Source organism: Brassica napus, chromosome A3, assembly GCF_020379485.1.
Source record: "Brassica napus cultivar Da-Ae chromosome A3, Da-Ae, whole genome shotgun sequence".
In the NCBI taxonomy this organism is placed as follows: Eukaryota; Viridiplantae; Streptophyta; class Magnoliopsida; order Brassicales; family Brassicaceae; genus Brassica; species Brassica napus.
The window spans coordinates 10,119,207-10,144,317 of record NC_063436.1 but is presented as its reverse complement, the minus strand read 5'-3'; the positions used below and the strand labels follow the sequence as shown (position 1 = coordinate 10,144,317).

General features: G+C 32.8%; 5 protein-coding genes across 5 annotated transcripts; 4 read left to right on the top strand and 1 right to left on the bottom strand.

The window, feature by feature from the left end:
• The first annotated feature begins 1,310 nt into the window (after positions 1-1,310).
• Positions 1,311-2,595, top strand: BNAA03G19080D. Its single transcript, XM_013885127.3, has one exon. It carries the CDS (start codon positions 1,732-1,734, stop codon positions 2,308-2,310), a length of 579 nt encoding a protein of 192 aa, XP_013740581.1. The 5' UTR covers positions 1,311-1,731; the 3' UTR covers positions 2,311-2,595.
• A 2,685-nt stretch (positions 2,596-5,280) lies between these two features.
• Positions 5,281-7,022, top strand: LOC106438027 (LOB domain-containing protein 15). The gene is made up of 3 exons (XM_013879062.3): positions 5,281-5,628; positions 5,783-6,041; positions 6,408-7,022. The coding sequence occupies exons 1-3, from the start codon at positions 5,615-5,617 to the stop codon at positions 6,807-6,809; spliced, it is 675 nt and encodes a 224-aa protein (XP_013734516.1). The 5' UTR covers positions 5,281-5,614; the 3' UTR covers positions 6,810-7,022.
• Positions 7,023-9,116: 2,094 nt separating this feature from the next.
• On the bottom strand, positions 9,117-14,687 carry LOC106438025 (protein NRT1/ PTR FAMILY 5.1-like). The gene is made up of 4 exons (XM_013879060.3): positions 14,376-14,687; positions 14,063-14,280; positions 10,938-11,494; positions 9,117-10,197 (listed from the first exon to the last, which is right to left on the bottom strand). The coding sequence occupies exons 1-4, from the start codon at positions 14,479-14,481 to the stop codon at positions 9,324-9,326; spliced, it is 1,755 nt and encodes a 584-aa protein (XP_013734514.1). The 5' UTR covers positions 14,482-14,687; the 3' UTR covers positions 9,117-9,323.
• Positions 14,688-14,910: 223 nt separating this feature from the next.
• On the top strand, positions 14,911-20,498 carry LOC106438028 (putative BTB/POZ domain-containing protein At2g40450). The gene is given in 6 exon segments (XM_013879063.3): positions 14,911-17,309; positions 17,539-17,683; positions 17,760-17,930; positions 18,848-18,886; positions 18,889-19,008; positions 19,266-20,498. Coding segments are annotated over 5 exon segments (954 nt in total). The 5' UTR covers positions 14,911-17,309; positions 17,539-17,545; the 3' UTR covers positions 19,752-20,498.
• Positions 20,499-21,381: 883 nt separating this feature from the next.
• Positions 21,382-22,737, top strand: LOC106438029 (abscisic acid receptor PYL6). The gene has a single exon (XM_048775778.1). The coding sequence runs from the start codon at positions 21,781-21,783 to the stop codon at positions 22,417-22,419; it is 639 nt and encodes a 212-aa protein (XP_048631735.1). The 5' UTR covers positions 21,382-21,780; the 3' UTR covers positions 22,420-22,737.
• Positions 22,738-25,111: the final 2,374 nt, after the last annotated feature.

Genomic DNA, 25,111 nt, shown 5'->3' with positions numbered 1-25,111 from the left:
TGGTGCATTTTATTTAATTTACATTATTAATTCGGATACCCATCGGATTTCGGGTTTGGGTCGGGTCGGATCCAAGACCCACGGGTCCTCTGCAACTAGATCCGATAGGATAATTTGATCGGGTCGGTTCTTACCCGAACTGGGTTTTTTCGGATCGGTTTCGGATCGGGTCTTCGAGTACATGTAAAATGTCCAGGCCTAGATGAGACAGCTAGCACTCGGGAAGTCGTACTAGTAGAAGAAAAATTACACGAAGAAGCAGTCATTATTTCGCTTACGTGGCCGTGTGAAAAGTTTTGACTGCCAACGTGGGGGAGATCAGAGTAGCAAGCCGAAACTGATCTAAATATCGAGTTCGGGTTTAGTAATTTAGGGAGACTCGTCGAGCTTCCCGCTTGCACATGTCAACCAGAGTCGCCGTCCTCGCCAAATTCTCTTTAACTCGGAGCTTTTGGGCCCATAACTGCGTAAATACCTATAGCGTTTGAGAAGAACAGTTAAATTTACTGAAGAATGATTCTATAAAAGAAGATTATTAAGGATATATACCTAACAATCAGACAGAGAACAAAAGATTACGTTTGATATCATGTGAAATTTTCTCTCTAATGATAATTCACAACATGGGAACAGAATCTTTGATTTTTAAGTTCAAAAAAAAAAACAGAATCTTTGAAAGCATTTTACCAAAAACTGCTTACGTTTCTTATAACAACATAGGTGGTGTAGGCTATTGATGCATCAACAATTCGGAACATATGTAAAAAAATGTTTTAATAAGAAAACATTAGCGTCTCAGTGTGTACGCGTGTAAAAATAGGTTATAATTTTATTACAGCACTAAATGATGTTTAACCATTTAATATCTGGTTTTGCCCGCATATAAAACACAATCAACCGTTAATACCATACCCTACACCACCTAACCAACTGTTCTCTTGAATCTAGAACTGCCTAAACATGTGGACTCTTATTGTGTATACCTATTAATCTATATATTTAATAAATGCAAGTATGCAACGTTTATAGGAGGATGTGCGAAATAAACAAGAGATTCACCTTATATTTTCTACCTAACTTTGTCTTGAATGTTTCTTTGAATAAATTTAACATTATATTAAAAAAAAAACTGTCTTGAATATTGATATTTCTATATCGAAGTCAAGCAAAATCTCAGTACGGAAACAATGGACCACGAACGGTATATCCTATTCATTTATACCGCTCAACTGTACATCCAACGGTCCACACTCGCACTCTCTTTACATCCTACACGTCTATAGTATCTCATTTTCAACGTCTATTGTGTGTAGATTTGAAGTGTAAATAGTAACAATACTAGGTCGGATTTGAACTGTGGATTGCCCACACTCATTTATTATCTAACCATTTTTTGCACTCTGCAATTATTTTCTAGTATTATATATATGCCATATGGTCATCCATGTGAAATTTACAAATAGAAAAATCTAGAAAATAAGATAGATAAATACAAAAAATAGTAGTATAAGCACATGTCATTTGCTTGCTTTTACACACTCCATGCAAATAAAGATCCTTTAATTCTTCCGCAAACTTCTCTTACACTAACAAAGCATCAATTTTCCAAAAATAGATGCTCCCAGCTTGTCTCCTCTTTCGTATCTGAAGAAGCTTCGTGGTCTTCGGACATATCCAAGAGAGGGAGTTTTGCTAGCTCACGTCAAACACCTTACAACACATTTAACGACGATGTCTGAAAGATCAGAAGACGACACAAACGGAGTCATCAGATCCTCAAAGGTAATCGTAAAGGAGAGCTCCCAGGTCAATGCATCGTCAAGAATCTATTACTACGGCGGAGCTTCCGTGCCGTTTCTGTGGGAGACACGGCCAGGCACACCAAAACACCCTCTCTTCTCTGAATCATTTCGTCTTCCGCCACTAACGCCGCCTCCATCATATTACTCCTCCTCCTACGGGAACAAATTGAGCAAAGTTAGACCGAAACAAACTCGGTTCGTGAAGGCTTTTTTCAACGGGAAGCATCACATGTCTCGTCCTTCGTTTTCTTGGTCGTCTTCGTCCTCTTCTTCTTCTTCTTCTTCCTCCTCTCCTCGGTCTAGAATTGTGCATCGTGCTAAAACATGTTACCTTTCTTGCTCGAGATCGTATGTTAGGAACGACGACGAGGAAGAGATTGGTTCGTCGTCGCCAACATCAACGTTGTGTTATAAAAGAGGGTTTAATTCATCAATGGGGAGTATGAAGAGAGCTTTGTCTTCTGTTCTTAGCTATCGATCTAGTCGTAATGATCTTAGATTGATTTAATGTCATCATGTTATCTTATTTCGGCTGTTGTTATAGAAAATATATAGGATCTTGATTTTAAGATCCATTTTTAAAAGTGTTTTGGCTTTTGCCTCTTTAAACACATAGTGTTTGATTGTGCCAATGCTGTTCACGTGTTTTGATTGCTCGTTGTTGTGATTTTCATAATTTGATTGTTTTTAGTTTATGTAAATTTAGTGAATCTTGTTGGTACGCTTAAATTGAAAATTAACCAACAGTGGACTATATTTATATCGAATTTATGGATTAGACGTTAAATTTTTATAAGTCAAACGTCAAGCTTTATATAAGATAAATGACAAGAAAAATGTGGGCTATTAACTGACCATGTGCCAGCATTAATGGCCTCTATTCATATTTTATATGTCTCGTTTGTTCTATATATAGTTATTTCACTTTATAGATTACATTTGAATTTGAAAATAAGAAGAACAATAATGTTTAACTACATGAATGCATCTCTATGATAAGCAATCTTTGAATTTTTAGTATGTTAATATAATTCAAATTCAGTTTATCATTTATAATCCCAAGTCACTAAAATAGAAGAATATAAAGAGTATTACCTGAAAGGCTGAAACTAAAAAGGTTTAATATATTAATAACTGGTTAGCTGTTTTGGATGTTCATGACATTTGTGCATGTATGATATTTTATAATTTGTGAATTAAATATCCTTAAAGGAAGATTTCCTTAGAATATGCAACTTTTTGGATTTCAAAGTCTTCAGTAATAGTATGTATCCTAAGATATGCATGTAGTTCTTGTGATGAAAGGAAAATAACATAGATGAGGTTCTCACGCTAACGAAGTCGGTCTTTTCACTATTAAGGGAAAGCAGGTCGGATGTACGTAAAACTGATTAACATAGGTATCTTTGTAATAACCAATTTACAGTCAGGAAACAATGACGTAGTTTTAACGAGCTAGTTAAAATTTAATTCTTGACTCAAGGCTGTCAAAGTCCTCGACCACTCCTGCACACGTGGTAGAAGTTTTGATGACTTTATAATGGTGCAATCTTAAATGCCATCATTCAATGAAGGGGCAAGAGAGTTGGTGGCAAAGAAAAGTGGCAGAGAAACCAGTAACAAATTAAAACAAAAAATAGTGAATAATCAGGCTTGCATGTTATATTTATTTTCCAAAAAACATTTGTACATTATGATTTGTTGAAATTTGTTTTAAAGCAAAATTTTATTTTCTTATTAATTGAGCTGTTACCAATGCTACATTTTCCTTCCTACATCACTAATCTTTGATATATGTTGCAAGAGGTTGGTGTATCATTCCTTTAGTGTGTAATCTTGAAGATGAGCATGGCTAAGGGATACAATACCTTTGAGTCTACCCAGCACGTAATGGTATAATTTTTCATACCTCTGAACTCTAATCCAATCGACCACAAAATAAATTTCTAAACACACATATTTCAGAGGCAAGGCCAACGAATTAATGGCCCAAAAATAATTAACGGCCCACATGTCAACCTTGAGAGAAACCTTCTTTTTTTTTTTCCTGAGAGAAACCTTCAAAAGGTTTTCTGAAAGAAAAAAACTGTAAACACTTAAGATTCAGGGAAAATTTGGAAAAATACTCTGCAAATAGATTTTATTTTGAAAAATACACTGTGTTTTATTTCTTTTGAAAACTACACTTTTTGTTAAGTTAAATGACTAAATTGTCCTAACTAAAAATATATAAATACATTAAGAATTTAGATTTAATATTTTGATATTGTTTTCATTTAAATGAAAATAGTAAGAAAAAAATGAAAACAATCATATTTGAAGTCTTTAACTTGAAGAAACAATCTTTTGTATGAACCAAAAAAATTCATGTAGTTTGGAACTTACCAAATTTTGATCTAGTGCTATTGTGCTTTATAAGTTTTGAATATTTCCACTCTGTTGAAATTTTCAACATACTCATGACTAATGCAACAATTTATGACCTCATGAATTTTATCACTTATTAGTGGAGAAATTTTTTTTAATTGTGACAAGTTCAGTGTGATGATGAATTTTAATATGTAAAATCTTACATAATACATTAGGAAAGTGATAATTTTTCCATAATAATTTCTGTTTATATAAGATTAATAGTTTTTAAATGATAGACACTGAATTTTTAAATTATTTGTCCAATTCAATATTTAAATTATTAAATCATTAATATATTTTACCTCAATAATTTCAAAATTTAAATTTTTATAAGATAATATTTAACTGAAATCTGATCAAAATGTCTTTTTACATATATGAAAAGTGTAATTTTCAAAAAACAAAATCAATGCATTTTTCAAATTTGATAACATAAACAGAATATTTTCCTAATTATCCCTAACTAATTTTAATATGTCATTATATATCCTAAATTGTATTCTGTGATAACGCTAAATAATATCACCGTAGAATTTAAAATAAAAAAATAAAGAAGACGAAGAAGAAGAAAAAGAAGAAGAAGAGAGAACAGCGGGGCGACGATTTAGGCTATTAATAAGGGTCAAACAAGATTATACAAGTGCAAAGCTTTCTTAGAGTCAAAGCAATATTCTTCTTTCTATTGGATTTTGAATTGAAGCTGGAGATAACTCAAAACAACAACGATAAATATAATAACATAAAAAAAAAAGAAAAAACAAGATCCCATCCCGTACACATAAAGATGATGTGGTTTCTTGATTTGGACTTGGAACTAACATGCCAATATCATCAAACTATCATTCTCATTCACTCTTTTTTTTGTAGTCAGTACATCTAACAATATCATTTCTAAATCCTTCACCAACTTTTTACTATTATAAAGTTTTTGAACTAATACTATTATAAACTTTTGAAACTATTAATCTCTATCGCTGATCACGAAACCAATCAGTGTTTGCCCGGCCGATGTACGAGTGACTACATGCATGTATAATGTATGTGATTATAATTTGCGTGATCAGATTCGTTAAGTCGAAAAAAAAAAAAACTCACGGCTCACGTGCTTAAGCAGTAAATACAGCTCTGATCAGTCTTCACTAACTATCTATCTTCAGTTATTTTCATGTTAAAGTAGTTATATTACAAACCAGTTCCTGTTTTGCTTATATATATATTGACACATGTGCAACATATATCGTGGCCACTAAATCTTAAACCTGGTATTTTACTTGCCTTCAAAGCGTTCCTCGGCTATCTTCCTACATACTATCTTTAAAAGTCACTTGACTTTAATATTTCTCTTTGTGTTTCTTTCTACTTTTCTCCCTTTTCTTTCCATCCTCTGAGAACATGCCTGAATGTCCCTAGAAAGGTAAAAAGTGAACATCTCATTAGTGAAACCTTTTTTCTCTCTACATTGATTTAGATTTCCCTCAAATTGGTGGATATGGTTGATTTATACCTTTTAGTCATATATTCATGTTTTTAATGAAAACTAAAGTTCTTCTTGGGTTCGTTGTGCTTAGGGAGAGATTTGAACTGTTACGGAAAATTTTCAAAAGAGAAGCTGATGCTTGGCCTCATCAAATGGCAGGAATCAGAAGACCAATGTCCGGTCCTCCCGGAACACTCAATACCATTACTCCTTGTGCTGCTTGTAAGCTTTTGCGCCGTAGATGCGCTCAAGAATGTCCTTTTTCGCCTTATTTCTCCCCACATGAGCCTCATAAGTTCGCATCCGTCCACAAAGTCTTTGGAGCTAGCAACGTATCCAAGATGCTAATGGTAAGAACACAATTTCAAAGCACACACATATCATCATGATTTAAGCATGTGAACTACTTTAGAATGATATAGTGATAATTATCATCGCGTTGTTGATCCATGCCAGGGATTGTTCTCACTAGACGCATCTTCTCTTTAGTCGTTACATAAATAGAGATTGTCTTAGTCATTATTCCTAAAGTTTTAGAGAATTTACATAAATATAAACCTCCAAAATTGTTTAATCTTTTAAAACTTAAAATCCTTACTAAATTATCTAGAGCTTTCAAAATCGCAAGACCACTCTCTGGCCGGTTTCATTATAAAGTATCTGAATATTGTTGGCAATATTCTCATAATGCTAAGACAATTTTTAACACTAAGCAGGAAGTACCGGAAAGTCAGAGAGCAGACGCGGCAAATAGCCTCGTGTATGAAGCAAACGTAAGGCTAAGGGATCCGGTGTACGGATGCATGGGTGCAATCTCAGCTCTACAACAACAAGTTCAAGCTTTACAATCCGAGCTTACGGCCGTACGATCGGCGATTCTCAAGTACAAGCAACGAGAAGCAGTCGCCACTTTGATCTTACCTTCCAACTCCCAAGTCGCGGGGTTTCACAACTCCAGCGGCGTCTCCGTCATTGCACCACCACCACAAACACCGTCAACTCCACCGCAACCTACGGTGGCTCCTCCTCCTCCATCTTCTTGTGTTTTCTCTCAACCAACCACAAGAGCCTTGGAATACAGTGACATTGAAAATGAGAACAACTCTTACTTCGGTTGAAATTTATTTGAATCATTATACAAACACACACACACACATAATTTATTGCGATAATTTATGGTCCGGTGATTAACTAAACTAAATAAATATAAGGGAGGAAGGTTTAAAAAGCCTATCATTAATCGAGCAAATGTATATTTATAAACTTTAACCGACAGTTAGATGAGGTTAAGGTTTTGTTTCAGACCTATACATTGAAGTCTATTTATTTTCTTTCTTATCGATAAACAAACTTGATATTTCAAAAAAAAAAAAAAAACTTGATATTTCATTCTTAGCAAAAATAAAAAACGCGATATTCCATTGATAAAATCTCGATGAACTAAACATGATATGATGGAGTTGAATTTAGGGTAGCTCAAATTCAATTAATTAGTCATGCATACTTAACAGACTTTTTTTCTAGAATCCAAGCAGCATATACTAATACTTAATTCTATAAAGAAACTACTTGCATCATTTTTTGTGTGATAGCTGGCTGTGGATCTGTTAGTATTGTGTTTATTAGTTGGGTGAAGTGTCAGCTGTGCATTATAACTAATTCATTTAATTTGATTTATTTTATTTTATTTTCGGGTTTCCTTAGTTTATCGATCGAATTAATCAATCCAGCTTATTGCTGACCATATTCATGGAAACAATGTTCGGTAGGAATTTGCCTTGTTTTAAATAGGAAAAATAAAACTAATCTTGTAGACATTATTTGCGAATTGATTCCCCACATGTCATTTTCACAATTATTCTCACAAAAAACAAATATGATATATTTACTAAAATTGATGACATGACTCATAGTTAAATATGACATGAACGATTATATTTAATGTTAATATATATTTTGGTAAACATTATAGAATATATAAATAACTCATTAAATGTAGATGATTTATATTTTTGGTAAACTTTGTAAAATATGATAATAACTCATAAATCACCACTAAAATAAATATACTCAAATATGACATATAAATTTCAAAATATTATTTAATTTTAATTTTATAATTATATAATTTTTATTACTAAAATTTTCTACTATTATTTTTTTAAAAAATTATAAATTTTTAATCGTTATATCATTAGTTTCATTTAGATATCTATAAATTTTAGAAATACTGTTTAGTTTTAATTTTTGATAAGTATATAATTTTTTTTTGATTTTTTTAGTAAGTTTATACAAGTTGATTTAATATATTTAACCAAAAGAAAAAGATAAAAAATTATCTAAGATTATGGTTTTAAATATATATATATATATATTCTTAAATATAATTTAAAATAAATAAAATTAGTATTCTCTTAATTTTATGCTTAATTAAATAAAATTTATTTTAAATATTGGTCCAAATAATAAATATATAATATTAATAAATTTCATTTTTAAAGATAATATAAATTTTAAAAACTTTATCACTACACATGGTGCATGGAAACACCTATTTGAGAAAATAGACAAAGTAACAAATGGATGCCAAATTATTGATCAAGTCATGTCATCATCCAAATATACGTGTTATTAATGCCTAAAATTAATATTAGTGACATATTTAATTAGTAATAGAAAACAGGTCCTAAAACATTAGTTACTTTATCAAAAGAATGCTCTTTTTTTTTATAAGAAATGTCTAATATCTAAACCTATATAAAAATTGTTTAAACAAATAGAAATAAATGCAATTCTCCTCAATAGTCCTTTTTAAGTTTTTGTAAAAGATTGCTAAAAACCAACTTTTTATTTGGATAAATTGAAAATTTTAATTTGTATGAAAATTCAAGACGACAGAACTATTTGTGAAGAGAAAGTAAAACATACGAAACTTCTTCTCCTTTTTGGTCTAACACATTTTGATGTTGGAGATATTCTCAAACTTGGTAAATTCTTATCCCTAACTGTTAGAAAAAGGTCGGACTCAATAGTCAGATTAAAATATTCAAACGCCTAAACTACATTGTAATTCGAAGACCATTGACTAGATCTTTGTGGCTGAAAAGCTTATCAGGCTTTAAAGATAGAGTCGGGTTTGGTCCAGTATCACGGTTGCTTCATACAATGACATTTGATTATCCCTTGTCCTAAGGCAACACACTATTCCACTTGGTACTATTCAAACCATGTGGATTCTAATAATGATAGGGAAACTTAATTTAGTCTAACCATATTTAGTAGATAAGAGTTGCAAAGGTAGCTTGTTGAATAGTTTTTTCTCGTTGGTTGAATCTTAAGGCAGATGCTCGTTGGTTATAATTAACTAGCTTTTGTTTTTCAAACCAGAGTCATGTGCATTCTTCAATGTAATCAATGGGAATCGATTTGTGTTCAACAAGTAGAGCAAATCCATATATAGACTTGAATAATTGTTTCATTCTTCCAAGTTTTAACTGATTGATTAGAATAAACACTAAAGTTTTATTCATATCATGTTATCAGAATACCACAACTTACAAAATTTCTTGAAAACCAAATATATATATATATATATATATATATATATATATATATATACATGTATAGCATTGTTATAATTGGATAGTAAGAGGAGATGTGTCCAAGGCTTTGGCCTCCATTTCAACACATCCTCCACTAAAATCTTTGATCTCATCACTCTTGTAAACATACTTGCTTGCTGTCCACAAGAACAAACCCATGTTCACAATCGAAATCACCACTAGAAACCCATAATAGTAATCTAGCCTTGAATCATTCAAATTATCCCCAATCCAACTCTTCCCTCCCCCTTTAGTCGTGATCTTATCAACCATTGTCACCAAGAAGCTATTCAAGAAGTTCCCAAGACCGATCCCACTCGTAAAAAACGTTGTTCCAAGGCTCTGCATTTCCTCAGGTGACTGATCGTAGAAAAACTCAAGCAAACCAATCGCATTGAACACATCTCCAATGCCTAGAAGAGAGTTCTGAGGGAGCAACCAAAAAATACTCATAGGCACAACTTGTTTCGGGCTAGCTATGTGAAATTCCTTTATTACCCGCATCCTCTTGACCTCTACGGCCGAAGCAACCGCGATTGCAACAATTTGGATCACAAACCCTATCCCTAGCCTTTGGAGTATAGTGATCCCTCTAGGGTTTCCGGTTTTCTTGCGCATGAAGGGAACAAAGTATTGGTCATACATTGGCACTGAAAGAAGCATTGAGAGTGTAACAAAGCTTCCCAACGAAGCCGCCGGGATTTGGAAGTGGGATCCGAGTTTTCGGTCCAGGGTGGTCCCTTGTTTGACGAAGAGAGTGTTCACTTGTGCCCATAAGGTGCTTGGGATTAAAGTGACAAGCCATATTAAGGTAAGACCTAGCACACGCTTTGCCACTTCCACTTTTGTCACCGTACAAGGTGACTCTCCCGAACATGTCTTAATAGCCGCTTTATCCAAGAACCTGTGATAGCAAAACCAAAATTACTTTGTGTCTTGTCTTGTCCAAGATTTTTCTAGGAAATGTCTAGAAATAAGCTTCGGTGAAAAGCAGAACATTCTAGATGTAGAAGTTATGTAATGTAATAGACTTATTTTAGCCATAAAAATGCACCTCCATTAAGGAATATTTTTTATCAGTTCCCAAAATAATGTTTATTACGTCATATATATACGCCAACAAGTAAAGCTACTAACATAAATTCTATCAACATTTTTATATCTTAAGTTTTCTATACTAAGTTATCTTTGCAATGATTCTGGCAAGACACTTAAGTGGGACGGTACTGGAGAACACATCAACGTGGAGAAGGTGGGATTTGAGGATCATCCAATAAAATATTCGAAGCAAGAGACAAGGGCACCATGCTATAAATAAAACAAAAATCAACATTGCATATGTTCCACGTCATTACCCACTAGAGACAAGAGCACCATTAATTTTGTTAGATTCTTATCGAATGGTACTATTGGGAGTTTATAACTCTTGTCAATTGTCAAGGAATCAAACTACAACCATCCACTTCTTGTTTTTCCTCTTCGTTAATGCAAATGTATAAAAGAAATTAAATATCCAGTTTATCTTCTTTTTTTGACAAAATTAAATATCCTGTTTATCTAGAAACATAATTTGAGAGAGAAGTTTTAAAAAAGAAAAAAGATCATAAAATATTAATTCTTATTGAGATGGTAAGCAACACTGACCTGAATATGAGAGTGTGATGAACTTGATGTTTACCAGTGCTTTTGTAATAATGTGAGTCAAGCTCATGAAGCTCCAAAACGTCATTAGGACAGTGAAGCTTTCGGTTTTTGAATGCCGCGATAGGGACTCTAACCAAATCTTTGGCCAAATTTTCTGATTTGATGACCTTATGTCTATAAAATGGTGTTCCAATATAGAACACCATGAGAGAAACCAAGAGTCCTAGTGTAGGGATGCCATAACCTAAACCCCACCCAAGATTCTCTTGGATGTAGACGAGCCCTAATGTCGCGAACAAGGCACCCAAGAAGGAGCTGAACATCCACCAATTGAAGAATGAAACCTTTTGTTTTTTCTCTTTAAGGCTGTAATTGTCAAATTGATCCGCTCCAAACGTGGAAATGTTAGGTTTTGTTCCACCGGCTCCAATGGCTATGGTATAGAGAGACATGTAGAAAAATGCTATTTGTAAAGAGGATGCCTTGTTGCATACCCCGTTTGCGCATGTGGGTCTTAAGGATTTTACCGTTACCGCCATTGTTAAGAGAATCATCCCCTGCAAACAAAACATGATCCGGATCTCATAAAATCTAGATGTGTTATAATTCTGTGTTTTCATGTTATTTTTTGTGTAGACAATCATTGCGACATTTGCGTCCAAATTCCTTGTAAATTGTCAATGTAAGTATAAGATTTTATTTTGTTTACATCATATAAAATATTTGTTAAAATTTAGAAATAATTAATGCACTTTAATGCGCTTGGCGTTTGAAAAAGTTTGAAATACTAGCAAGTACGTGCAGCTAAAAGGTGGTTGAAGGCACTTCACGAGTCAGGTCTCAATAGACAACGAATCAAAGTCTTATCACTTACTTGACTTGGATTTTGACTGATTTGAGGTATTTTCTTTATGTAAATATCATAAGAAGATGTGATCGAACTAAATTCATTTCTTGATTGGGTTTGATAAGTCTCCCTTTTCATGTTCAATAGATGCTGATAAGATATGTGTTCACTGCTAAACCAATAAAACTGAAGTAAAGAGGAACTTGTGGGTCCTCTTAAAATGTGTGGAGAACAACTTATGAAACGCATCCTTGGTTAACCAAATCTTAAAAAATAAAATAAAATGGAGTTAGCTTTCGTTAAAAGGTTGCTTAAATTCTGACACGTCGTTTACATTTTAGACGCAGAAAAACGTTTTCGACCTCAAGCCTGTGGTTATTTTAAATCTGTATATAAGTGCCAAATGATAAGAAAAGTACTATAGTTTTGTAAGAAATAACTAATTTTTTTTTTTTTAAAAAGAAATAAGTAAATTTGGAAATTTCATTAACCACATGCTAGTTTAACAACATTTACAACTTACATGTCATATCAGTGCTGTCAAACAGCCGTCAAAGTGATGTAAGAAACCATTTGCTATATGATTTTTTTTTTTTTGCTATATGATTTTGGTGAAGGAAAACAAACTTTGCTTCCGTTACAAAAAAAACTTTACCTTAAAACGGACAGTAATCTCTTACAGTCGGTGTGATTGAAAGAAACTTACAGCGATAATGTTTCAGCGATAATTTTTTTTTTCTCAGTTCCACTTGTAGTTACTAATCAGGTGAAAACAAGTTTTATCTTTCTTACGCTTAGTACTGTTCAAGTAGAGGTATGTATTGCATTTTTTTCCCTCATTGTTTTTGAAATAGAAAATAAATTACACTCAACTTTTATTTATTTTCATCTTTATTACTCTACTATTTTTTCTTTCTAATTACTCCATTTCAATTACTCTCGGTTACTCCATAATTTACTAATCACACCCTTAGTTTGCAAATGGAGGCAGAAAGACGGGACGAATTTGAAGTAATGTGAAACTTATTTGATATTTGTCACCATTCACAACAGTTTAAATTACAGAAAACATATTGTGTTAAATAACGGATTTGACAAAAAAATTTAAAAATCTTTTTCGTTTGTTTGTTCTATTTTTTTCAAAAACCACATTACTTTTTCTATCAAAATCACATTACTTATTTTATTAAAAAATATTACTTATTCTATCAAAACTGCATTGATCCTGCATATCGTATGAACCGCAGTTGAACCCTACCGCATTTTTATTTCGTACCGCTTATGTTACCAACTCAGTGGTTAACATTTAAACCCTTTATTTAGCAAACGTGCACCAAAAAAAAATCATTTAAAGAATGATACTAATTGCTACATATACATATAATTAAATAAGTAGATAACATCTATATTTTTTTAATGAATATTAAATTTATTCAGCTTGTTCAAATAATGTGGCACTATTTGAAAATGGAGAGTATATACAAAAATGGAGTGTTTATAAACATTATTCATTTTAAGATATATAATTTGAAATTTATGTATACAAAAGAAAACAGGATAACTTTAAAATATTTTTTTTCTATGTATGTGGAAAATTCTGTTCCTTCTAAATAATATTCGCTACATAAAATATATATCCACTTTAACATAAACAAGCCACGCGCTAATATTATCCTAGTACGAGTGTAACAGAAAAAATATTATATATTGTGGCAGTGTCTTCTTACTTCTTAGGATAACTACTGTTCACGGATCATATCTGATCGACGTCCAAAACGCGACAAAGCACACATCTCTATTACTTATTTACTTTTTTTTTTTTGCTAAAATATTTTCTATTACTTATTTACTTTATCATGACATTCAAAAATAATTTTTGTTTCATTTAAATATAAAAACAGGTAGGAAAATCAGAAACATACCCAATATCAAGAGTAAATAAAACTACAAAACTGGTGAATAATAAATAAAAAAACTCAAGAACACAAAAAAAAAAATCAAAGACACACTACTATCGTCGTTGAAATTTGGGATAAGTTAAACACTTTAATCGCCTTGTTGACAAAAAACTTGTAATTGTCACTATAATAATTTAAAAAAACTCGTAACTGTAAAACTGCATGCGTATATAACGTTTTCTTTTGAAAATGGTTTGGCTCAGTTTTGCTATCTTGAATGATTTTTTCCTCAAAGTTGTAGAATAGTTAATGCTATCTAGTTTAGTTAATTTAATTCACATTTTAACCACCCAAAAACGAAGATGAGATTAGAGAAATACCAGGACGTAGATGAGAGAGGAGGCGGTAAAAGTCCAGAAGCGGCCGATGTATGAGTCGGCGATGTAAGCTCCGGCGATCGGGGTGATCCAAACGGCACCGGACCAATTATTCACATTTCTAACCGAAGAGATCGTGTCTTCGTGAAGTTTTGTGGTCAAATAATTCACCAAGTTCGAAGCTATTCCATAAAACGCCATCCGCTCAAACGCTTCATACCCTTCTCACACACACACACACAAGACTATATATAGCTTGTGAATTAATAAAAAAAAACAATTAATATGCTTTTAAATATATATGAAACTAAAATACCAAGGAGGAAAGAGCAAGCTTTCCAACGGCCCGTCTTGGACGCGAGGACGGGACGGCCTTGGAGGTCGACGGTGCCATCTTGTGTGTAAACATTTGCATCCTCCATTTTTTGTATTTTGTTATAAATTATAAAACTTTTGATGTTTTCTTTTGTATATATTTGGTAATCTTATGAGAATTCAAAGAGCTATGAGAGGTCAGGTCTGTGAAAAGAGACTAAAGGGATATATCTTAAGGCTGCATGGTGTTTTTTTCTTACTAGTAAGATCAAGGTCTTAAAGATTAGCTGAGCTATTGTCTTACTCTCTGCAAGGTCAAGTATGTGATATATATAACGACACCGCTAGATTTTTTGTTTCCTTTTCATTAATGTGTCATCATCATCACCTTGGTCATGTAACCACCACCATCATCATCACATAATAAATCTTCGGATGGTAAATACAACTTTTAATTGGTCCATTCTGTATTATAATTTAAATATAGAAAATACATAAAGTCGTACGTAAATATGTAGAGCCGAAAATTGCTGGTTATGGTCGAAACATGAACAACAAAAAATTTGAAGTTTAAAATTAGAAGCGATTGTGGTCGAAAGACGCGTTTGAGGCATCCAATAGTAGAGTTGGAACGAAAGAGAGAGAAAAAACGTTGGTCCAGAAAGCTTTTGATACTTAGCCCTCACATTAGAATTTAGAAGCCTTGATGGCCCTTTGTCTTTACAAAGAGAGAAAGGGAAACATGCATGGAACTTAAATGAGGCACTCTCAATAAATGCATATAACACTTAGTATCATTGCTACATCTTACATTTACGTTTTAATGTTCCAAAATATATTTTAGCAACAACTTCTTTATTTACCATTGACCTCAATCTTATAGAATTGAGCTTAAATTGTTATAATTGTATTTAAAATAGTGGTATATTAAATACATTCAGGTAAGTTTATAAGCTGAAGAAAATTCTAAAATAAACTTGTTGATGAAACAGATAGAATATTTATTTATTTACATATCTAAGTTCATAATACCGAATCTTTTCGGGTCGTTTTTATAGTCCAGCAGAAATCTTATGCGTTCGCGGTTTAGTGCGACTGTGGTGAACAATCCCCAAAACAAGTCCAGAAGCACCCGAGACTTTTTGGTAGCATTTGATCAAGAGTCTTGATAATAGAGCAAACAGTACAAAAGAGACTTAATGATCAGAAGATAAGTGCACGAGGGTTAAGGATACTATTGAAAACGATTTGACAGCCTTGCTCGTTGGCTACATATTGCAACTTGCAGAGAGTTGAAACATGAGCTTGAGGTAACTTAAACTTATACCTTTTAAGATATATATGAGAAGGACATTTATTTTACCACTAATAGGAAAAGATTCTTTTTCACTTCGTATTACTCTATACTTCTATTGACTACAAAAGAAGTCAGTGGCAAAGTGGTATATACTGTTACTGTTAAAGATAATGTTTCCTACAGATTACTTGACTCAACAGGAACCTTGTTGTTGTTGGTTCCACCATTCAAAGGCTCCGTAGCTTTCCAATATTATTGTTCTGCTTCTATCTACAACCATATACACAAAGGTGGATATGCGTGTATTAATGGGCCCATGAAACAGAGCCTATCACGAAACTTTGCTTGTGGGCCACCCTCTGTCTTTTTTTTTTGGGAGATTTTTTTTCTTACTTACTCTAGCTCGCTGCTAAATGTTACCTCAACTTTATGCAGCTCAAATCCATCAACTCTCTTTGAAGTAAAGCTCAATTGCTGCATTGAAATATCAGAGATAAGTGGTAGCTAAAGTTAGATTTAGGAAGAAGAACTCATATAGCACAATAGTTAAACAATTTGAACCTTTTTGATAGTTGTTATACATTATCAGAGTATAGAATGGTTGCAGTCAAAGCAATGATGTGAGATAATGCAAATTGGAAAATGTATGTTGAACTATTTTATGCTTCAATCCTTTTTTTAATTTTCACATTTGATTATAGAAATCTAAGAATTTGCAAATCCATAGTAAAATTGTAAATCATAAGGTTGCTAGATTAATTTTTAGAGCAAATCAATATCTAGGGAGTTTAGAGGTGTATTGTATTAATTATTTATAGGAGGTTTTGTTAGATTTTACAAATGGTAAGATTTAGTAGATATCTCAATGATTTTTGTTGAATTAAAAAATTAAGTTGATTTAGTAAGATTTTTTGTAAATACATTGATAAAGGTTTGGGTGATTTGCTAACGTTCACAACTATATTATTATTTTGGATGAAGTGTTGGAACTTGTGAATGAACTTGTAAATATTCTAGAATTCTATCTTAAATTATGAGATTTAAAAATTTATATTTTGTGGAAGTCCCCGACGGTTTGACTAACGGTTCATTAATGTTTTTATACCAAGAAATTTAGAGTTCAAATCCTAGAAAATTCAAATTATGCAGATTATGGAAAGACAAAATGGTTATAAGAGATTTTCAGCATGGTGCATGGCGTATCATCGATCATGAATCTCATAGGACGGCAATCAAACGTGTATTCTCATAAGATGGTAGAATTTACTGACTGTATAATCATTTATATAATATTTTTTATCATTATAATAGTATAATTAACTAGACGTTTAAAAAATCTTTATATTGTTAACTATTTTAAAAATAATATACATTATATCACAATTAATATTTTTAATAAAAGTGATTTTAAAATTATAAAGTAAATAACATTTACAAAATCAAATTCAATAATAAGATTGTGTAATGTTATTATAAATCAGTTATAGTTTATATCTCATTAAAGAATTACTTAAATTTAAACTGGTTCGCTTAAAAAAAAAAAGAAGAAGAGAAGTGGATTCTAGAATCCTACAAGCGTAACACTGTAACAGAGTCGTCTCCACTGCTACAAGCTTAACCTTCTCCTCGATTGTTCCGGTACTTCTACTTCGACTTTTCTCAGTTCTCTTTGCAGATCTTGTACTAAGTGAACACATTCTTGATTGCGTCTCGAATTTCCCATATTTGTTTTGCAAAATCTCTTTATTAGTTATATACTGTCTGCTCTTATGTGTTCTGGCTGCTTGTTGCTGTCCCTGTATATGACTGCTAGCTGCTGATGAATCTGTGTATACTAATTACTATTACCTCTCCGCATCACTATCAGGTTTGCGATGGCAAGACAGGGCAACAAAGAGATCTTCTTGGGTGGATTAAGGAAACTCTTTGAGGAACAATGGCAAGTAGATGTACTCCTCAAGGCAGGAAACAGTGATGAGTGTGCATCTATCTCCGCCCACAAACTTGTTCTGGTTTTCTCTCTTCTCTTAAAATGCTTATTTATTGTTAATTCTATATGGAATCTCAACATGTATTGAATTTGAATAGGCATCAAGGTCAATGGTGTTGAAGAAGATGATGGAATCAGACGAGTTGAAGTCTTCACCTAAGCTGGAGACAGTCACTTTCTCCGAGATGAGACAAGAGGAACTTGAGGCTTTGGTTGAGTTCATGTACAGCGTTGATGGCTCCATTTCTTCCCAAAGTCTCAAGAAACATGTAAGGTCACTCTATCTTGCAGCCGACAAGTACGAGATTCCGCATCTGCGTGACCTATGTAGAATGCATCTTATATCATCTCTTAACTCATCCAACGCTCTTAAGATCCTTGAGCTTGCTCAAATCCCTTTTGACAAGGCCCTTAATGATGCTGCTTTCATTACTATCAAGAACAATATAAGCTCCATCGCTAGCTCTGCTGAGTTCAAGTTGTTCGTAGTCAACCATCCAGATCTTTCTGTGGAGATCATGAAGGCTTCTCTTATTCGGCCTCGTACTGCTGCTAGCTGTCATTATTGTGGCAGTAGCTTCCGCTACTAGCGGAGTGGATGCAGATAAACTAATAATTCAAGATTTTTAACCTTCGCCTGATGATCCTACTGCTTTGGTTTCGAATGTTTGTAGTTTTTAGAGTAGTATTTGATGTTTCTTTTTAAAAGAAAGAAACTATTGTATTATCAATGAATTTATTATAGATAAAATAAATACTTAAAATAATAACAAAATATTTTAAAATATAAAATAATATTGAATTTATTATAGATAAAATTCATATGCGAAATATAAGGTTATATTTAGAAGGAAAAAAAAAGTAAATTATTTTATTTAGATTGACTTGTTAAAATAGAAGTAGATTGTAAAACCCTACAAGCGTAACAGAGACGTCTCTGCGGCAGCTGCTAAAGTCGTCTCCGTCCTAATTTTTCCTCGATTGTTCTGGTACTAACGAACTTTTTTCTGTTGAAATCTTATGAGTTCTGTGTGTTACTCTGTTCATAATTGAGAACAGAGGATATCTTTCCACTTTTGAAAGTTGGAACTTTTATGAGTTATGTGTGTTCCTCTGCATGTCTTGACTCTTTGTACGTGTATATGAATGCTACTGATGAATTTGTATCTGTCCAAATTACAATCAGGTTTTGGTGTTTGCAATGGTAACACAGAACAACAAAGACTCAAAGAGATCTTCTTGAGTGGATTAAAGAAACTCTTCGAAGAACAATGGCAACCAGATGTACTACTCAAGGCAGGAAACAGTGATAAGGGTGCAACTATCTCCGCCCACAAACTTGTTCTGGTTCTCTCTTTACTTTTTCCTTGAAATATGATAGATTGATAAGAATAAAGCATTAGAAAAATTATTACTGACTCTCGAATAATAGAGTACAAGTGCATAGACTAATTTTTTTTTTAATTTCATAGTCTTAATAATCCTTCCAGATTCTTTTTAATCTTTCAAGAAAATGCTTGTTTGTTGTTAATGCTGTATAAAATCTTTCTTGAAATGCTTATTTTCGTTAATGCAACTTCTTAACATATATGGAATTTCAATAGGCATCAAGATCAGTGGTGTTGAAGAAGATTATGGAATCAGACGAGTTCAAGGCTTCATCTAAGCTAGAGACAGTCACTTTCTCCGAGATGAAACACGAAGAACTTGAGGCTTTAGTTGAGTTCATGTACTGCGTTGATGGCTCTATTTGTCTTGAAAGTCTCAAGAAACACGTAGGATCACTCTATCTTGCAGCGGACAAGTATGAGATTCCGCATCTGCGTGACCTATGTAGAAACCAGCTTAAATCATCTCTTAACTCCTCCAACGCTCTTAACACCTTTGAGCTTGCCCAAATCCCTTTTGACAAGGCCCTTAACGATGCGGCTTTCACTACTATCAAGAACAATATAAACACAATCGCTAACTCTGCTGAGTTCAAGTTGTTTGTTGTCAACAATCCATATCTTTCTGTTGAGATCATGAAGGCTTTTCTTGTTCAGCCTAATAGTTATTGCTGTGGCTGTTGTGGTAAATACCGCTTCTAGAGGAATCACGACTAGTTGCAAGGTTTTGCTGGCTGTTCTCGCAAAGTGGATGCAGCTAAACTAATAATAGTATATCAAGATTTTAACCCTCGCCTGATGATCCTTCTACTTTGATTTCTGATTTTTGTAGTTTTTGGAGTAGTATTAATGCTGCTTTTTAAAAGATTTTATTTTAATTGATGCACAAGTAGCTGCTCAAAGCTAACTACTCGCCTCTCACTTATCAAATCTCCTCCACGTTTTAATCACTGCAGTGAAAACTATCTCTTTTAGCGAGAGGCTGCAGATGGTGCTTCCCAAGAAACCAATGCATGTTCTGGCCAGCCTTCGCAACTGTGTTGATGTACACTTGATGCTAGCCATGGTTCAGATAAGTACTTACTGGCACATTGAAGGCTGACCTATCTCCACTTTCTCTACAAAGGAAACGTGGGAACAACTTAGACAAAGAACAATCTGGTACAAAGGATGCATACGAAAAGAAGGTGGTACAACAATAATCGCGATAAGAAGAAACTCTCCGATCTCTGTGTCTTGTCTTCTTTCACGGGCTTCTCTTTCGCCTTCCTTTGGCGGGACTCGACACTGATCTTTTTTACTTTCTCTTTTGTTTTTTGAATTCTGGTGTGAAACCACTTCATGGAATAATGGGCCGTTTCTTTAAGATCATGATTAATGGGGAACCCTTAACGAGGTTCTTAATGAATATTTAAGTAATAAATTTAAGTTAAAAACTTTTGTTAAAAAGGAATTTGATTATTACTGTTCTCTCGTACTACCAAAATAGATTAAAAGATGAGGCAAGATAATCATGATGGACCCATGACATGCTATTTTCACCAACTTGGAATATTATCTTTGGCTAGGTAAAAACTTTACCGGTATAGTCAAGGTTCTAAACTTCCAATTCCAATGAAATCCAAAATCTATCAAGAAGGCATCCAATAATCGTACCAATAATAAATAGTGCTTAAAAAAAAAAAAAACAACTCGACCCATAGTGATCATGTTCTAGTGTGTCACATCCATTATCCAGATAATTAAATACTTCTACATTTAATTTGTAGATTCTTGGGCTATTTTGAAAAGGAATTGCGGTATATATTGTACCTGTGGATATTGGACAGCAGTTACAAAAAAAGACTCAGTTTGGTATTAAAATGTTACTAACGTTATAAAATCAGATCTATTGATATAGGAGGTGTTATAAACAGAACATAAATTTTAAATTTACTGCAAATATGATGAATCATAACATCACTGGCAAAATAGCGGAGTTTTGTTTCTTATGTACCTTGAATCTACTGAAAGGAAGTATAAGAAATTTTAAATTTACTACAAATATAATGTTCAAAGTACAAATATAAAGTTTATTCGGAAGCAAAGGAACTCTATCCTCCATTAACAACAATCATGTTCTCATGAGGTTATCTTCAAATGCATAGACAGAGATGCCCGTCACTTAATCACGGCAATAAGGCAGAGGCGCAAGTTCAGTTGCCTCATGTCACGTGTATTCGCTAGTTTAGCTATCTTCACCACTCTTGTGCTCTCCTTGTTTTTTTTTATCTATTTTCTATTTGCCAAAGAAGCACAGCTTTAGGCTGCGTTTGTGATACTGATAACAAGTACTAATAAACTCAGCAAATAGCCAAGTTAAAACAAAACTCAAATAGATAACCGGTTATGCTATCAAGAACCAATCCATAGATTTTCGTGGAGAACCGGGCCGGTCCTTCATGTAAAGGTAGAATTTCTTCGTAGAAAATACAAACTCCAAAACAAATCCCAAGTGGACAACCGACGAACCCACAAAACTAACTCTCTCACTCTTTCTCTATCCATCTATTGTCCACATATACTTGCTTTTTTATATTTCCATATCCTCCTTATATATCGCTAATATCTTATTACATCATAGGACCTTACGAAGCAAACAATCTCTCTTTTGTTTGGAAGAGAGAGAGAGCCAGAGAATAACATAACAAGAGAGAGAGGTTTGCTTTATTACACACACATCCGTTTAAAAATGCCAACGTCGATACAGTTTCGGAGATATTCCACCACCGCAGAAGCAGCCAACGCCACCGTCAGCACCTATCATCACCACCACCACAAACATCTTCAGAAAGTGATCCTCACGCGTGGGATGGCTGATGTGCCGGAGCACGTGGAGCTTTCCCACACGCACGTGGTGGGTCCCTCCCAGTGCTTCTCCGTCGTGGTGCAGGACGTGGACGCTCCATCTTCAGCCGTGTGGTCGATACTTAGCCGCTTCGAACACCCTCAAGCGTACAAACACTTCGTTAGGAGCTGCCACGTAGCTGTCGGAGACGGTCGAGAGGCTGGCTCCGTGAGGGAGGTCCGAGTCGTCTCTGGTCTCCCCGCGACGTTCAGCTTAGAGCGACTTGAGATCATGGACGAGGGTCACCACATCATGAGTTTCAGCGTCGTGGGTGGAGACCACAGGCTTCAGAACTACAGATCGGTGACGACGGTGAACGAGTCGCCGGACGATAACAAGAAGACACGTGTTGTTGAGTCATACGTCGTTGACGTACCAGCGGGTAACGATAAGGAAGAGACTTGTAGCTTTGCCGATACCATCGTACGTTGCAATTTGCAATCGCTGGCTAAACTCGCCGAGAAGCCATCTAAATTATCGTGATTACAGTTTTTTTTTTTTTATCAACTCTCTTTTTTTACCAAACTACAAAAAAATGAAGAGGGTTTTGTTTTTTCGAAGTTAGGGTTTTAAGGTTTGCTAAACGTTCGTTTCGATGATACTTTAGTTTACCTGTAAAATCATTTCTTCTTGTACTCTTTTTGTATATATAAATCTCGTAGCTTTAAAATCAACAGAACATTGTTTGTTTAGGTTCTTAATTTCCATAATATTCCTCGTGCCCAGTTACGTTACATATGTATGATCTTTGGTTAATGTTGAAACAGTATAATGAATCAGCTAATGAGTGTTGTTTCTATATTTCTAAGACTGATCTCTTTTAACGTACGTAATAATGTATATTACCGACATTTTTAGTAAGATAGTACTTATTGAAACAATTACTGATATCCATACTATATGAGGAGATATGAACATTTATGGGCAATCATAAAACCCATGTGTTGATTCATATGATTCGCCTTTCCTGTATATGGAGTATTAGAGATACAAGTATATATAAATTTGTAACTATATATATATCATTTGCATTCTCTTAAAATGTTCAAACAATAGAAATACTTGGTCTTTAATCATAGTTACGCAATCAGAATGTTCGATCCTTAAACATAAACTCAATCCAATCAGTTAGGAATTTCTATTCTCTAATAGTAATTGTATTTTTGATGAAATTTAATTATGGTATATTGATATATACAAATATAATGATATAGTGCTAGGCCAAGAAAAATGGTGACAGGTGATCCTGAAACTTGGCAGACTGAAAAGGAGATTACAGCATTATTAGAATTATATCTTACTTATTTCGAAACTACAATTTTTCAAATGCTGTCATTTCAGCAACCAACTTTCCACTAATACATATATGATTTTGTTTTTATTCATCAAAGATAAATTAATTTAGAAAAATAAATAAAGTAGAATTAAAATTAATCCTACAGAACTACTATTACTGCCAAAGTGATGATAAAATTCATCGGGACTATTTTATTTTTGGGATGTGTGAACCGTTACAATAATTAAAATGCCAAAACAATTGCTCTTCCAGATTTCCTTAATCTATATAAATATATCATGCATAAAATGTAAAGTATCAAAATTAAATATAATAATTTTTTTTGTAAACATATAATATTATTTCGTTGTTTGAAATAAAGAACCCGTTGAGCATGATGAAAAGACCTTCATTTTTTAAAATTTCCAAAAGCAAAATTTCGAGACTTGTGAAATCAGATTCAAGATTGAATAGATGATGTATACAAATGTATATGAGCGTACGTAAAATGTAAGTTGGGGTGTAATAAAATCCAACTTGTTATAGAAAAAACAAAGCATGCAAGTTGCAAAGAAAAAAATGAAAGTCGCTAATACGTACTATTCTTTAACACCTTTTAATATATTCCATAAATAAATGCATATGTTAATAAAAAAATTGAATTCATGATTATTAATTGTATTATCATATTACGAATTATATATAAACTTTGTCGTGGAAGGAAAGAATTGCAAGTTGAGATGCAAGTTGTCAAGTAGGCTGCTGTTAATGTTCTCCCTCTTTTGGTCGTTTGTAAAATGACATTAAAATCTACCCACCTTTCTTATTTTCACGTTTCTTTTTTTATGCAACACTATTTTACATTTACTTATTTTTTCTTTCATATTTTATTTATAAACCCCATAAGGTTTTTACATATTGTGTCATTTTACTTTAAATATAATAACATATGCATTTCCGCGTGAACATGAAAATCTGACGAGTCCAAAGAGAGATACGCTTTTTGGCGTTTGTATAATCCAATGTGACGTGTTATAAAGTACTAGTATTTTACTATTTTCCTTACATTCCAGTCTATATAAACATGCATAAAAGATTGTGATAACGTACATAGTTGTGTTATAAATAAATTCTTTCAAAAAGCAACGGTAGTTCATATTTTCATATAGTCTTAGCTGGACTATTTAAAAACAAATATTAAACTAAGATAAGACATGCGTCTTGCGTATGATGAACTTATTTATATATATTATCGACGATCTTTTATATATATTTAACCATGTTATTTATACATATACAATATTTTTTTGTTATTATATAATTTGTTCTGATGGACCGGATCAATTTTTATTAAAAATTATAGAACTCTATAATTAATATATTATATATTGATCGGATTGAACATTAAACAAATTATAACAAAAAATCTTATTTTTTTAACCTAACTCATTCTTGAAAAAAGTAAACAGTACTATTTCCACAGTTAAATTATTTTGACATTTATCTTCCATATGGTTTTGAAGTTTCAGATCAACCATCGAATTGATACATGTCATTTTAATGTTTTTAGTCGTATGCTTAACAAAAACTTATATTTTCGTAATTTAAAGTCGTTTTAAAAAAATTAAAATATAACATATAAAAAAATCTAACATATAAGAAAATATAACATACAAGGTTTCCTCATTTTTGTAATTTAAAGTCATATATAAAAAATTTAAAATATAAAATATAAGATTTCCTCAATTTTAAAATTTAAAGTCATTAAAAATTCAAAATATAACATATTAAAACAATCTAATTTTTTATCATATGGTTAAAGTGATTGTTTAATTTTTTTAATAAAATAAAATTTAAAAAATAAAGAAGTATGCGAAAATTGTTATCAAATCTTTATTA